This window comes from Rhinolophus ferrumequinum, chromosome 20 (genome assembly GCF_004115265.2).
Source record: "Rhinolophus ferrumequinum isolate MPI-CBG mRhiFer1 chromosome 20, mRhiFer1_v1.p, whole genome shotgun sequence".
NCBI lineage: Eukaryota > Metazoa > Chordata > Mammalia > Chiroptera > Rhinolophidae > Rhinolophus > Rhinolophus ferrumequinum.
The window spans coordinates 53,892,109-53,908,136 of record NC_046303.1 but is presented as its reverse complement, the minus strand read 5'-3'; the positions used below and the strand labels follow the sequence as shown (position 1 = coordinate 53,908,136).

General features: G+C 37.2%; 1 protein-coding gene across 6 annotated transcripts in view; it reads right to left on the bottom strand.

Annotated features, from left to right (window-relative positions):
* SUGCT (succinyl-CoA:glutarate-CoA transferase) overlaps positions 1-16,028 on the bottom strand; it is a 719,436-nt gene that overhangs the window by 441,212 nt on the left and 262,196 nt on the right. For all 6 annotated transcript variants that reach the window (XM_033088468.1, XM_033088470.1, XM_033088472.1 and 3 more), the window contains one exon: positions 4,388-4,485. In XM_033088468.1, coding sequence (XP_032944359.1) covers positions 4,388-4,485 — 98 coding nt within the window. The remainder of the gene's footprint in view (positions 1-4,387; positions 4,486-16,028) is intronic.

The following is a 16,028-nucleotide window of genomic DNA, read 5'->3' as shown; positions in this document are numbered from 1 at the left end:
CCATATACCAGGAGCGATGTGTGATACGGAACGTTGTCATGATGGAGGATGAAATCGTTTGCTCATTTCTCAGGCCATTTTCCATGCACATTGTTTTTTAAACACTCTAATAAGCCCTTAAAATATTCAGAGTGCACTGTAGTGCTCCTGGGTACAAACTCAGCCCCCACAATTCCATCAAAGTCAAAAAACACAATTAACATCACCTTGATGTTACTCGTAGATCTTGATTGATGCACTTTTTTTGCACAAGGAGAGCTGGGTAATTTCCACTGAGAACTCTGAACCTCAGTCTCAGGATCATAACCATATACACCCAAGTTTCACCTCCTGTGATGACATGTCTTAAAAAGCTGGAATCTGAAGTGGCATGATCATGCAACTCCAATGAAATTAACAAACGCTGTTGGTTTTGTTCGACAGTCAAAATGCGTGTAAGAAATTTTGCACTCACTCGCCTAATGTTCAAATCTGTTGTTAAAATGCTTTGAGTGGAAACATAAAAGATGTTCAGATCCACAGAAATTTCCCTAATAGTCAACTGCCTGTTTGATAGACTCATTTCACTTACTCTTTCAACATTCTCTTGGCTTTTTGATGTTGCAGGACATCCCGATCGCTCATCGTCTTCCATGGATTTACCCATCATGAAATCGCTCAAACCACTTGTAAACTGATTTCATGGTCACTACAGCATCATCACAAACTAATTTTAACATTTTATGTGCTTCTTGAGCACTATTTTGCAGTTTGAAACAAAATTTCATGTTAATGCGTTTTTCGTGATCCATGATTTATGGCACACTTTAAAACACACCTTTTCTCAACCGTAGCTCACACCCAACTGACTGCACCAAACAAGCTGAAACTTGTCACACACTGTTACTAAGGTTTGAATGCTGCTTCCTGTATTGAAGTCCCTGCCTTTCCATTGGATGGCACTCGGCAGCAGCATTCACCTTGTTCTTTGATCACACCTGATATATATATAACATATATGTATATAATATATACATATATTAATATATATAATATATACATATATTAATATATATATAATATATACATACATTATATATATAGAATCATGTTGAACACCTTAAACTAATACATGTTATATGTCAATTATAACTCCATAAAACTGGGGAAAAAAAGATGCCCTGTTAGGTTAATTAGAAAATAATTCATTGATAAGCAAACTCATTTTATGACCAAACAAAATCCTCTGTTTCACAAGTTTAAGAAACCACTCATCCTAGAGTCATAACTCTTACAACATGATGGGCCTGCCACCTCCCCCATGCTCTCTCTGGACCCACCTACGTCCACGCTGCCTCTTAATCACGACCTCCACACACTGTCCTCTTCGCTTCTCCTTAAACTCCCAACCATGCACCCGCCACCCGGGAAGCTTCTCCGAGATGTCTGCTAGTCTCCCTCTCTCTTCTCCTACAGGATTCTGCTCAAGTGTCACTTTATCAGAGAGGCCCTAGCCAGCCAGCCGGACTCCCAATTTATGGCACTGCTAGTTTCCCTTCCCTGCATTTTCACCAACTCACTGTTTCATTTACTTCTCTATCCCCAGTGCTCAACAAATATTTATTCAGTGATTGAACAAACAAGGACACAGCAACGTTTCATGTACCACTTTGGGGAAGCAATATGATACATGTAAAAAGTATTGCCTTTTGAATCCCATTCTTAACTATTCACTATGTGCCTGACCTTGAGACTAACCTTCCCACACTTTGGAATTTTCGTCTGTAAAGTGGGAATACTAATAATACTTTTCTGGTAACTACTTGGCATTGAAAAAATGCTGGGTCCTATCCTTGCTTTCTGCCTGCCTCCTTTTTGTGGTTGGGAGCTAATATGTCTATGATTCACAAGTTCTGAGACTGCTGTGAAATGAAAGGAACAATGTGTTGAGCAGACCTTTAATAATATTCCCAACAACAACTCATGTGGATTCTGTTTGTGTTTAATAACTGATGGGCTGGATACAAGGCACAAAAGGACACCTTGTCTTCTAAACCAATGTAGAGACATTTGAGGATGGTTTCATGAAGCTGTAGAACTGACCTGAAAGCACGACTGTTTCAGAATAATGGTCAGTCTGGGAAGCATTCCAGGGAGAGAATGAAAGAAACCGAAGGGGAGTGTGGTTGGAGCAGGCGCTTTTTATTGAGAAAGGGGAAAAGAAAAGATCCTGTCAGGGTGTGGAAGACCATGATGTCAGATTAAACAGACTGAAGAGACCAAATTTAATATCACAGTTAGGAGAGAGCCACTGAACACTTTGAACATTAGAAAAACATAAAATCACATAATGAGAATGGTAAATTTTAAAATGTTCAGAGACTTTCGAAAGCCGAGGAGTAGACCATACTAATGAACCCAGTGACATCTGTTCAGAAAAACAAAGGACAAGGTTATAAGTGGGAATGTATCCTATCCTAACTTTCCCTGGTCACCACTGTTTGATCCACCATAGGAGAGGAGACTTGAGCTGGAAGAGACTGAAGAACTGCGTAGCATGAGGGCACCAAAAAACGTCAGCACACTGGCACAAGGGAGCCAAAAATCTGGGCTGCAAGCAAAACGGGCTCTCCTGGGACTTTGTGTAACAGCAGGTCCTATGATGTGACATCTCCCATGAAATTCCTTGTCCTGAGACCATCCTCTGCTCTCTTCTTTGTACTTTGATTCCTTGTCCCTTATTCAGTTTAAATGAAGACATACAAACCTATGGGTTCCAAAATGCTGGAATTCCCCTTCTGTATATATGAGTAGAAAAAAGAAGGTGACAGATTATTTAATTCACCCCAAAGAGGGAAAACAGAAATTAATCTATTATAGGTACTACTAACAGCCTTTTCACAGCAGAATTCTATAACAGAATTTAGCAAGGAATAAAAGTTTTAGGACTTAGGAAACCAATTAACTTAACTTTGAGGTTCTTGAAGTTATGCAAGTGTTGGCAGCTAAATAATAAGATGAAACTTGTGTCTGCCTAGGTTTTCTATTTTTCTTGGGTCCACTCTTCTTACAGCATGGATATGATTTACTTAGACTATCAAAGAGCTTTTATAAAGTTCTCACAAGTGCCTATTATTGAAACTTGGTAACCATGGTGTGAAAGGAAAAGGTCATATCAATGAATTAAATGAATTAAAAACTGCTTGAGAGGCAAAGAGGCAAAAAGCAGGAATAAATGGCCAGTTCTTATGTGGGGAAAGGTTAATGACTGCGGGCTCTCAGGCTTTGCAGGAGAGTCAGAGTTCTACTCCATGACCAGGAAAGAGAGCCGGGTTCCCACTGCCTGTTCTCTGCGAATCAGTCCCACCCGCAGAGCCCCATTGAGGGAAGAGCATTTGGCACACGGAGGAGATACGGGCAGTGTGGAGAAGTGCTTAAAAACCAAGAGGGAGACAACAGGTAATGACCAGTGACTCGTGTACAGATCCCCAGATATAAAGGCGACGGAAATAAAATTACATTTGCAGAATTTTATCTTCTAAGCACTTTGATATATACTGCATAGAAATACAAGGGCCTTTTCAAAAGAAAAGTATGGTATTCGAATAAAAGTACTTAATTTATTGGCATAAGAACAAATAAAATGTTCCACCCTGATGAATAGCTCAAGCTGACATCCAGATACGCAAAAACCACAAAGCCTATTTTATAGCCTGAGAAATGTAGAAATAAAACAAGTGAGACTGATAAAAAAAATATTAAGAATTACTACCCTTTTCTGAGGCAAACTTGAAAAATTGGTACAGGTTTTTACAAAAGCACAACCTGACATTAATGGAATAATTTGGAAATCCAATACTCTAATCGATTAACATTAATCCTTTGTGACCCATAAATCACTCGGACGTTTTTAAAACATCATGACAAACTTCACAGGAGAGGCTCAGGAAAGCCAACACACTCTTGACTTAACCTCCCTTTGTCTCATTTTCCTTATCTGTAAAAAGGGAAATAACACAAAACTTACCTCACAGGATGATGGTAAGGGTTAAGTGAGATCAGGAATGTGGAGTTTTCAACACAGTAAAGGTAAAAAGTAATGTTAAATTGTTATTTTTGTTGTTGGTATTTATGACAGACGAAACACAAACAACATGCCACAGACATTCAAGACATTGTGAGTTTCTTGTTTATATCATTGTTATACTCAGTACTTAAGAAGACATATAAAATGCTTTCAAATGAAGAAAATACTTAGCTTTAAAATTTCTTTCCACTAACCAATTTAGGGAAATGGAAGAGAATTACAAGTTGATCTAAATAAGCCAAAAAAGAACAGCGCAAAACATCAGTAGTAAAATGCTAATGACATCATTCTTAAATGTACAAACAGTAGATCCAAGCTTACCGTGCAGACAGTATTCTGATAAGCTCTTTCCTGTTCTGTACCCGAAGGTTGTTAGTCTTATACTTGCAGTCATCAATCAGTTCAGGCAAATTCAAGATCTAAAAGGGGAAAAAAAATTACTGTCTAATTCACAAGTTTTTCATGTACCTGCCTATGGGTACTAGTGTCCAAGGTCTACCACTCGCTCCCCAAGACCATTCCTAGCTGGTCTTTAATCTTCTCTCAACAGGAGCTATATAGCAACAGAGGGAAGCAGCAGGGAGGATCATGCAATTAAGATGTAATGCTGTGACTGGGCTGGTCATTTATAAGAAGTTCTTACTACAGCTCTTACATATGGGAGCACAGGAAAGGAGTCATCAGACCCTTGTAATAAGTCTTGGATTCATATATGACAATATAGGAAAAGAGTTATCAGATTCTCACAATAAACTCTCATCTAGAGGGAGTATGAAGAGAGGTACAAAATTGGATAAAACTGACCTAATTCTGAGAACCAATGTCTTAAGTGCACATCTGAACTTACATGAAGCCCATAATCAACATATATCTTCTAGGTGCATTCACTTATTTGTTCCACATGTAAATAAAATAATATTATCTGTCCCAGCAGTCCTATCCAGGCTGTTGTACAAGGTGCTAAAATAAAGGGAAAGTGTGTACAGTTGCCCCAAATGCTCACCATTAAAACAATGCCAAATTAAAAAATACTCTTCCTATAGAAGTGTCACTATTTTTTTTCAATATCTCTCCCTGAGGGAATAACAAATTGAAATGCTTTTATATATATACTTCCTCTTTTGTTCCTCCTCAACAAAGGCAAAATCTATCTTGCAAGTCCCTTTGGACATCTTGCAGTTTTAAAAAAAGACCACAGTGGAAGTACCAAGTGGCTTTGGAATTGAAAAGAAGTTTTAAAAAGAATCTGTGGAAGCAGTTTGGCAGTTGTGTTGGAAAGTCAGGAGTATTTATGGGCTAGGGGTAGGGCATGCAGCCTACAGAAAGCTTCACTACCTCTATTAAGTATTTACTTTAAATATAAACATTTAATGGTTTCATTTGTTTCCCACAGGTTAAATAAAATCAATCCATTCATCATCTCACACAGCAGAGAGAAGTGAAGACTATTCCCTGGAGTGAAGAGAGCATGTCAGTGGTGTGATTTCTCTTTCACATGTTTCACCAGTTCATTTCCTTCAGGAATATAAACACAGCATTACTCTCTCACATTTTACAAAACAACATCATGTACAGTGCCCTTTCTAAACACTGCCCTGTCACACCTGAGCCCAGAATTGGCCTCAAGGCTTGTCAAGGAATCCAAACCCAGCCTCTCTGCCTTAGAGTGAATAAGTCACTTCAAGGAAAAACAAGTGCCTTCACTGATACACAGGTGAAATTTATAAATCTGGTCTCACCCAGAATACACCATACGCGACATAAACGACTATTCAGTGACTGCACTTAAGGGTAACTGAGACGCCCTCATGTGTTCTGCTTTGAATTTGACTAATTGGACCTCTTTTCTCCTTGACAGTTGATGTGAAGTAATGGGTCAAAGTCTGTCTTCAGCTATGCACATATTCAGAATGTTCTGGACTCCGCCTCCCATGTTGTGATCATAAACATTCTTTACGTGCTTTAAAGAGTGCTGCCTGTGATTCTCTTTCTGCTTTGTTTGCTCGTTTATTCTGTCCTTTAGATTCTACATATAAGTGAGATCATATGGTATCTGTCTTTCTCAGTCTGACTTACTTCACTTAGCATAATATCCTCTAGGTCCATCCATATTGTTGCAAATGGTAAGATTTCACTCTTTTTTATGGCTAAGTAATATTCCATTGTATAAATGATGGTTGCTAGATGGGAGGGGGTTGGGGGATGGGGGAGAAGGTAAAGGGATTAGAAAATACAAATTGGTAGTCAAAAAATAGTCATGGGGATGTGAAATACAGTATGGGAAATACAATCAATAATGTAGTAAAGACTATGTAGGGTGCCAGATGGACACTGGACTTATGGGGGGATCACTTCATAGACTGAGTAGATCCCTGACCACTGCGCTGTACACCTGAAGTTGATGTAGAATAATATTGAATGTCAACTATAAATATATATATATATATATTCATATTCATGGGATGTAAAGTACAGCATAGGGAATATGGTCAATGGTATTGTAATAGCTATGTACAATGTCAGAGGGGTAGTAGACTTGGGGAGGGCGCTTATCACTTTGTAAGGGGTATAAATGGCTAATCATTATGTTGTTATGCACACCTGAAACTAACATAAAAAAAATAGAATTAAAAAAAATAAATAAATAATACTGCCTGGGACAAAATGAAACAATGTAAATGGAAAGTGCTTCATATATCAGGCACTAAATAAATGTGAAGTATTCCAACTAGGTCCTATTTTCCCCCAAAGAAATAACAAAGCAAGTGTTTATTCAAAAAAGAAGGATGGCAAAGAGGAAGGTAAGGAGAAAAGAAGAGAGAATGTCTTCACTTAACCGTCATTTCTTAGGGATGTTTCCACTGGGTGTAGAAATCTGGGTAGAAGTTCTTCCCTTTCAACCCTTTAAACATTGTGCCACTTCGCTCTGGGCTGGTAGCTTCTGAAAAATCTGCAGTCAGTTGAGGCAGTGTTCCCCCATGGCTAATAGATCATTTTTCTGTAGGTGATTTCAAAATTTTTATTGTGGTCTTTAGTTTTCAGCAGTAAGATTTTGATGTTTTGGGCATGGATGTATTTGGGTTTTATCCAATTTGAGGTTGGCTGAAATTATTAAATCTGTAGGTTTTTATCTTCCACCAAATTTGGGAAGTTTTCAGCCATTATTTCTTCAAATTTTTTTTTCAACATATATTCTTTCACCTCTCCTTCTGGAACTACAATAACATAAATATTTTTGTTATTGTCTCTAAAGATCTGTTCTTTCCTTCTTTTATTTTTAGGGGAAAGGACTATTGTGTTTTTCTTGCTATAGTTCAGCTTGAATAATTTCTTATCTATTTTCAGGTTCTTTGAATGTTTCCTCTGCATCTCCATTGTGCTATTAAGCTCACCTAGTGAAAAGTTCTTTTTTATTTAGTTGCTGTATTTTTTCAGTTACAAAATTTCCATTTTGTTCTTCATATCTTCTATTTCTTTACTGAACACTTCTACTTTTCCATTTATTGCTTTTTAATTATAGTTGACATACAATATTATATTAATTTCAAGTGAAAACATACTGATTCAACATTTATATATCTTACAAAGTGATCACCATAATAAGTCTAGTAATTATCTGTCATTATACAGTTATTATGATATTATTGACTATATTCCCCATGCTGTACATTACATTTCCATGACTTATTTGTTTCATACTTGGAACTTTGTACTACGTAAATCCCTTCCTTTTTATTGCCTATCTCCCAATCCCCTCACCACTGGCGACTATCAATTGGTTCTCTGCATCGATGAGTTTGCTTCTGTTTCATTTTGTTTGTTCATGTTTTGGTTTTTAGATTCCACATATAAGGGGAATCTTATAATATTTGCTTTTTCTGTCCAACTTATTTCACCTAACAAAATACTCTCTAGGCCATCCATGTAGCCACAAATGGCAATACCTCTTTCTTTTGGTGGGTGAATAATATTCCATTGTATACATTTATACCACATCTTCTTTATCTATTCCTCTATTGATGGACACCTGGATTGCTTAGGTATCTTGGCTCTTGTAAACAATGCTGCAGTTAATATTTGTGTGCATACATCTTTTTTAATTACTGTTTTCATTTTCTGCAGATATATACCCAGAAGAGAAATTGCTGTGTCATGCAACAGTTCCATTTTTAATTTATTTAGGAATCTCTATATTGTTTTCCATAGTGGCTGCACCAATTAGCAATCTCAACAACAGTTCCCAACTGTTCCTTTTTCCCACATCTTTGCCAGCAATTGTTATAGGTTGTCTTTTTTATTAATAGCCATTTTGACAGGTGTGAGGTAATATTTCATTGTGGTTTTTGATTTGCATTTCCCTGTAAGTCAAATGATTAGTGATGCTGAGCATCTTTTCATGTGTCTGTTGCCCATTTGTATGTCTTCTTTAAAGAGATATCTGCTCAGGTCCTGTGCCCATTTTTTCATTGGATGGATTTTCGTTTGTTTTTTTTTTTTTTTTTTTTTGATGTTGAGTTATATGAATACTTTGTAAGTTTTTGATATTGACCCCTTATCAGATATATCACTTGCAAATATCTTCCACTCGATAGCTCCCACTTTTCATCTTGTTGATGATTTCCTTTGTTGTGCAATAGCTTTTTAATGTAGTCCCATTTATTTTTTATTTTGTTGCCTCTGCCCAAGGAGCCAAATCAAAAAAAAAAAGATTACTAAGACCAATGTCAAAGAGTTTACTGCCTATGTTTTCTTCTAGGAGTTTTATGGTTTCAGGTCTTATATTTAAGTCTTTAATGAATTTTGAGGGTTTTTTTGTATATGGTATAAGAAAGTGGTCTAGTTTCCTTTTTTACATGTATGTGTCAGGTTTTCCCAACACCATTTATTGAAGAGACTGTCTTTTCCCGATTATACATTTTACCTATTTTCTCAATATTCATTGACCATGTAAATGTGGATTTATTTTTAGGCTCTCTAATATGTTACATTGATCTAAGTGTCTGTTTTTGTGCCAGAACAATGCCGTTTTGATTACTATAGCTTTGTAGTATAGTTTGAAATCAGGTAGTGTGATACCTTCAACTTTGTTCATTTTCAAGATTACTTTAGCAATTCAGGATTTTTGTGGTTCCATGTAAATATTAGGATTATTCTAGTTTTGTGAAAACTGCCACTGGTATTTGGATAGGAATTGCATTGAATATGGAGGTTGTTTTGGGTGCTATATACATTTTAACAATATTAGTTCTTCCAATCCATGACCATGGTATATCCTTCCATTTTCTTGTGTCTCCTTCAGTTTCTTTTTTCAATGTCTTATAGTTTTCAGAGTGCCGGTGTTTTACCTCCTTATTTAAATTTCTTTCTAGGTAGTTTACTCTTTTTAATGCAATGGTAAATGAGATTTTTTTTTATGTAATTTCTCTTTCTGACAGCTTGATATTTGTGTATAGAAATGCACCTGATTTCTGAATATGAAATTTATATCCTGCAACTTTACTGAATTCATTCATCAGTTCTTATAGATTTTAGGTGGAACCTTTAGGATTCTCCATATGTAGTATCATGTCATCTGGAAAAAGTGACAATTTTACTTCTTCTGTTCTGATTTAGATAACTTTTATTTCTTTTTCCTAATTACTGTGGCTAGGACTTCCACTATGCTGAATAAGAATGGTGAGAATGGGCATCCTTGTCTTGTTCCTGAGCTTAGATAAAAAGATTTCAGCTTTTCACCATTGAGTATGATGTTAGCTGTGCAGTTTATCATATATGGCCTTTATTATGCTGAGGTATGTTCCTTCTATACCCTTGTTGTTCCTTGTTGAGAGTTTTTATCATAAATGAATGAATTTTGTGAAATGCTTTTTCTGCATCAATTGAGATGATATATGATTTTTATCTTTCATTTTGTTTATGTGGTGTACCACGTTAATTGATTTGCAGATATAGAACCAAACTTGCATCCCAGGAATGAATCCCACTTGATCGTGTTGTATGATCTTTTTAATGTATTGCTGAATTCAGTTTGCTAATATTTTAATAGGATTTTTGTATCTGTGCTCATGAGGGTATTGGCCTGTAATTTTCTTTTTTATAGTTTGGTTTTGGTATCAGGATAACATTGGCCTTGTTATAGAATTGGTTTGGAAGCTTTCTCTCCTCTTCAATGTTTTGGATTAGTTTGACAAGAATAGATATTAATTTATCTTTGAAGGTTTGGTAGAATTCACCTGTGAAGCCATCTTATCTTGGACTTTTATTTATTAGACGTTCTTTGATTACTGATTTAATTTCATTTCTAATAATCAATCTGTTCAGATTTTCTGTTTCTTTTTTATTCAATTTTGGAATTTTATGTTTCTAATAACTTATTCATTTCTACTAGTTGTCCAATTTATTGGGGTGTAATTGTTCATTGTGTTCTCATAATCTTTTGTATTTCTGTGGTGTCAGTTGTCACCTCTCCTCTTTCATTTCTAATTTTACTTAATTAGGCCCTCTTTTTTTTTTCTTGATGAGTCTGACTAAAAGTTTATTTATTTTGTTTATGTTTATGTTTCAAAGAACCAGGTCTTAGTTTCATTGATCTTTTCTATTTTTATAAGTTTCCATTTCATTTATTTCTAGTCTAATCTTTATTATTTCTTCCCTTCTACTCACTTTGGGCTTTGTTTGTTCTTTTTTTAGTTCCCTTAGCTGTAACATTAGATTGTTTGATATTTTTCTTGTAAGTTTCTTGAAGTAGGCCTGTATCGCTATAAATTTCCCTCTTAGAACTGCTTTTGCTGTGTTCCAAAGATTTTGGATCATTCTGTTTCCATTTTCATTTGTCTCACGACATTTTTTAATTTGCTCCTTGATTTCACTAACCCATTGATTGTTTAGCAGCATGTTGTTTAGCTTCCACTTGTGTGTGATTTTTCCAGTTTTCTTCTTGTAATTGATTTCTCTTTTCATACTGTTGTAATCAGAGAAGATACTTGATATGATTTCAATCTTCTTAAATTTACTGATACTTGTTTTGTGGCCTAACATACAGTCTATCCTGGAAAATGTTCCATGTGCACTTGAAAAGAATGTGTTCTGCTATTTTGGGGTGAAATGTTCTGCAGCTATATATTAATTCTATCTGACCTAATGTGTCATTTAAAGACACTATTTCCCGTTGATTTTCTGCCTGGATGATCTATCCATTAATATAAGTGAGGTGGTAAAGTTTCCTAGTATGACTGTATTACTATCAATCTCTTTTTATGTCTGTAATTATTTGCGTTATGTATGTAGGTGATCCTATGTTGGGTGCATACATGTGTTATGCAATCTTTTGGATTTATCCAATGCCCTTCTTTGTCTCTTGTCAGTCTGTTTTAAAGTCTATTTTGTCTGAAATAAGGATTGCTACCCTAGTTTTCTTTTCACTTTTATTTGCATGAAATATCCTTCACTTTAAGTCTGTGTGACTTTCGGTCTGAAGTCAGTATCTTGTAGGCAGCATATGCACGGGTCTTATTCTTTTTAATTGATTCAGCTACCCTGTGCCTTTGATTGGAGAATTTAGTCCTTCTACATTTAGAGTAATAGTGGTTAGGTATGTACTTATTGCTATTTTATTAATTGTTCTCCAGGTGTTTCTGTAGTACTTCTCTGTTCCTTTCTTCTTCTCTTTCTGTCTTTTCTTGTCCATTAATGACTTTTTTTTAATGATGCATTTGGGACCTTTGTCTTTATTTTTGTGTGTCTCTATTATAGGTTTTTGATTTGTGGTTACCATGAGATTTAGATATATCATGCTATGTTTAAAACAATCTATTTTTTACATTGATGGTAGCTTAAATTCAAATGCATCCCAGAAGCATTACATTTTTATACACCCCCATGTTTGTGTTTTTGACATCATATTTTACATCTTGTGTGTGTGTATCCCTTAATTTATTACTGTACATACACATGCTCTTAGTTTTGTCTTTTAACCTTCATATAAGATTTATAATTGGTTGTTCCACTGCCTATCCTAAGTGGCCTTTGTCTGTGATATTTTTTCATTCCTATATTTCCTTAGTTTTAATTTTGGCCTTTTCTTTTCCACTAGAAGGAGTCCCTTTAACATTTCTTATAATGCCAGTTTAGTGGTGATTAACTCCTTTAGCTTTTGCTTATTCTGGACAATTCTCTGTCTCTTTTTCAATTCTGAATGATAACCTTGCTGGGTAGAGTATCCTTGATTATAGGGTGTTTTTCCCCTTTCATCATTTTGAATACATCATGCCATTCCCTTTTTGGTCTGCAATATTTATGCTGAAAAATCAGCGGACAGTCTTATGGGAGCTCCCTTGAAGGTAACTAACTGCTTTCCTCTTGCTTCTTTTAAGATTCTCTCTTTATCTTTAATCTCTGGCATTTTAATTATGATGTGACTTGGTGTGGGTCTCTGGGTTCATCTTGTTAGGCATTATTACTTCAAGTAGATTTTGTCCCTTTCTCTCTTCTTCTGAGATCCCTATGTTATGAACGTTGGTATGCTTGATGTTCTCCCAGAGGTCCTTTACCCTATCTTCATTTAAAAGAATTTTTTTTCTTTTTGTTGTTCCAATTGGGTGATTTTTCCACTACCTTGTCTTCCAGGTTGCTGATTCAGTCTTCCGCATCATCTCATCTACTGCTGATTCCCTCCAGTGTTGTTGTTTTTTTTTTTTTTTCTTTTTCATTTCACTTGTATTCTTCAGTTCTGACTGGTTCTTTTTTTACTGTTCCTGTCTCTTTGTTGAAGTTCTAAACGAGTTCATCTATTCTTCTCCTGAGTTTGTTGAGCATTTTTATACCTATGTTTTGAACTCTTTATCAGGTACATTGCTTGTCTCCATTTCATTTAGTTCCTTTTCTGGGTTTTTGTGTTGTTCTTTCACTTGGAACAAGTTTGTCTCCTCATTTTTGCTGTTTCTCTGTGTTTGTTTCTTTGAATTAGGCAAAACAGCAACCTCTCCTGGTCTTGAGGAAGAGCCCTCTTTGGAGCTCCCCCTTTGTAGACTGCATGTACGAGGTGTCTGTAACAGGCCAGCTGGAGGTGGAGATGCAGAAAGCATGGGCCGTAGGGAGTCCCAGGGTCAAGCCTCACGCAGGCTGCCTTGACAGACTGGCTGGGTCTGTTGTTGGGGACAGCTCAGGCTGCGAGGAGTCTTGGGGGCAAGCCGTACCAGAGCCACATTGGTAAGCTAGTTGGAGCTGATTCAGACTGCGCAAAGTTCAGGAGACAAGCTTCACAGGGGTGTGAGCTGTAGTTGGAGGGGGCGTGGGCTGCAGGGAGTCCCAAGGGCAAGCCACAGACCTGGTGTGGGTCTGGGCCTAGAGCACACTGGGATGACCTTTGCCAGGTGCCCAGAGCACCTGGATTGTGTTCCTGCCCATGTCATGCTCCTACCCATGGAGTGGGAGCATGACAAATGGTACTCTCTAGGGTCTCTGATATTGGATAGAGTTCCCACAGTCCCCTTCCTGTTTAGAAAATGTTCTATGGTTAGTAAATGGATTTCCTTCCCATATAGTCTAGGCGCCTTTTAAACCACTGGTTTTTTTGCTGTGCCTCAGGGTGGATGAGTCTGTGCATGGGCCCTTCAGTGATCCCTCCCTACTTAATGTTAGTGCATTTGGGGTTCCCAGATACCCTGCATCTCTACCATCCATGTCTATGTGTTCTCTCTCATGTGCGGAAGGTGTTCAGTCAGCCCAACATTCTTCTTTCAAAGGTACTTCTCTGCCTATAAGTAGGATTCAATGTGTTCGTGGGAGAGGTAAGTTCAGGATATTCTACACTGTCATCTGGGACCAGATCCTCTATGTTTCCATTTATTTCAACTGTGTCTGTGATGCTTGTTGGAGCATTTTTATAATAGCTGTTTTAAATTTTTTGCAAATTAATTCCAACATCTGTGTCATCTTGGCATTGACATTTATTGATTGTCTTTTCTCATGCAAGTTCTAGTTCTTCATATACTGAGTAATTTTGGATTGTGTCCTGGACATTTTGAATATTACATTATGAGTCTCTGGGTCTGTTTAAATTCTACAGATATTTTTTGTTGTTATTGTTTTTAGCAAACAGTTGACCTGGTTAGGTTCAGGCTGCAAATTCCAATCACCCTTCTGGGTGTTTCGGTTCTAGTGTTGGTTCAGTTTTCAAAGACTGTACTATTCGAATCTGTCCCACATGTGCCCCCATTTAATGGTCATCCAGCAGCCTGGACAGTCGTCTATTTGTTAACTCAGTTCTCAACATCTTTGGTGTGTTGATTAGGTTTGTACTAGTGTATGAGCAGCTCCGGGGTGAGCACAGGAGTTCATAAACAACTTTAACGATCACTTTCTGAAGCTCTTCCCTCTCTGCAATCTCTTTTCAGTTTCTTGCAGCTCCCCCTTTAGTTACCTCACTGCCCAGCATACTTTTGGGGCAGAGGCCACGGGAGGACAGTGAATAAAACAATAAGGATTCACTCCTCTTTCCTGGGATCCCAGCTCAGCAATAAAGAAGGAAGGTTTGGATCCTGCTCACCTGTTGCTGTCATTATAGGGTTTCTTGGGTGCTGGGCCCTGAGGAAATGGGGAAGGAAAAATGGAGATTTTCACAAGCTCTTTGACCTCAGAGCTCACTTTCATGCTCCTCGCCCAAAAATGAAGGGCGTTTAATAAAGCTCAACTCTGTTCCCTGGTACCCACTGCCAGGGTTCAAGCTCCAGGGTGGCCATGCTCATACTGCAGGGAAAAATTGGAAAACTTCCTGCCTACTTAGAGGTACTTCAAATTCTGGGGTTCTTCCCCAATTCTCTCCTTTTCAGAGACCTCTTATAGATGCTCCATGCATTCTGTCTAGGTTTTATCTCTGTGTTCCATGGAAGAGATAAGGAGAAGTGTGTTTATCCCACTCCATCTCACCCAGAACCAGAATCTCCACACCTAATTTTCATAAAGGCCATTTGTAAGTGCATACTGTGAGCCAGGGCTGTACTGAGTATTTTACTTATCTAATTTCTTACAAAACGTACGTATTATAATCTTCATCTTATCATGAAGACACAGATGCTTAGCAAAGATTAAGGACTTTACCAGAGGTCATCGGACTAGTTTCAAGACTTACAGAATGCCGTGGAATTATTATAATATCCTCAGACCACCTGCTCCGAAATCAACTACAATGCATATTGCAATTGAAGTTTCCTGTGCCCTATCTCAGACATACTAAGTCAAAATCTTTGGGAATGGAACTCACGGGGATTTCCTATGCATGCTGAAGTTGAGAACCGATGCATATTGCCTCCAATAAAAGAAACTTTCAGTCTAAATGACTTTTAAAAGGATGTCAATGTACTTCAAATAGGAACACCCATTAGTGTTGGCATCAATCAGTTTAAAATAGCTTACATATGCTCACATTCCCCACTCTTCTGTATCATGTTAAGGGCCATAAAATAGGATTTGTTATAAACCAAGGTTCACTTTACATGCAGGAAGATTTTCTGAACCCTAAGCCTTGAACACAATGCTCTTGCTGTCACTCTAATCCCTGACAGTAAGAGCCCCCTAAGAGGATCCCTCCCCAAGAACTGTTAGTTAAGAGTGTATCAAATTCTATTTGGGGTGGAGATGAGACTTAAGTGAATTCTACTCATTCTGGCAGACAATCTGCCACATTTCTTCCCAGGAGGTAGAGCGGCCCTATCTTTCATGATGGACCCAATTTGGCAAAAGAACAATTTTGAGGGGCTCACTGTCAAAAAAACTGGGGACCTCATATTCTGTAAGTCCAGTTTGAATGACAAGCATCTCAGTATGAGATAAGAAACCCACTCACTATATATGGGAGCAGGGAGAACTTTGCATCAAAATAAAGACACAGATGATTTCTCTTAGGTGAAAAGGTTTTTAGGACAAGTTTACATGTAAGGATATAATTATGAAGGTTGAAAAAATC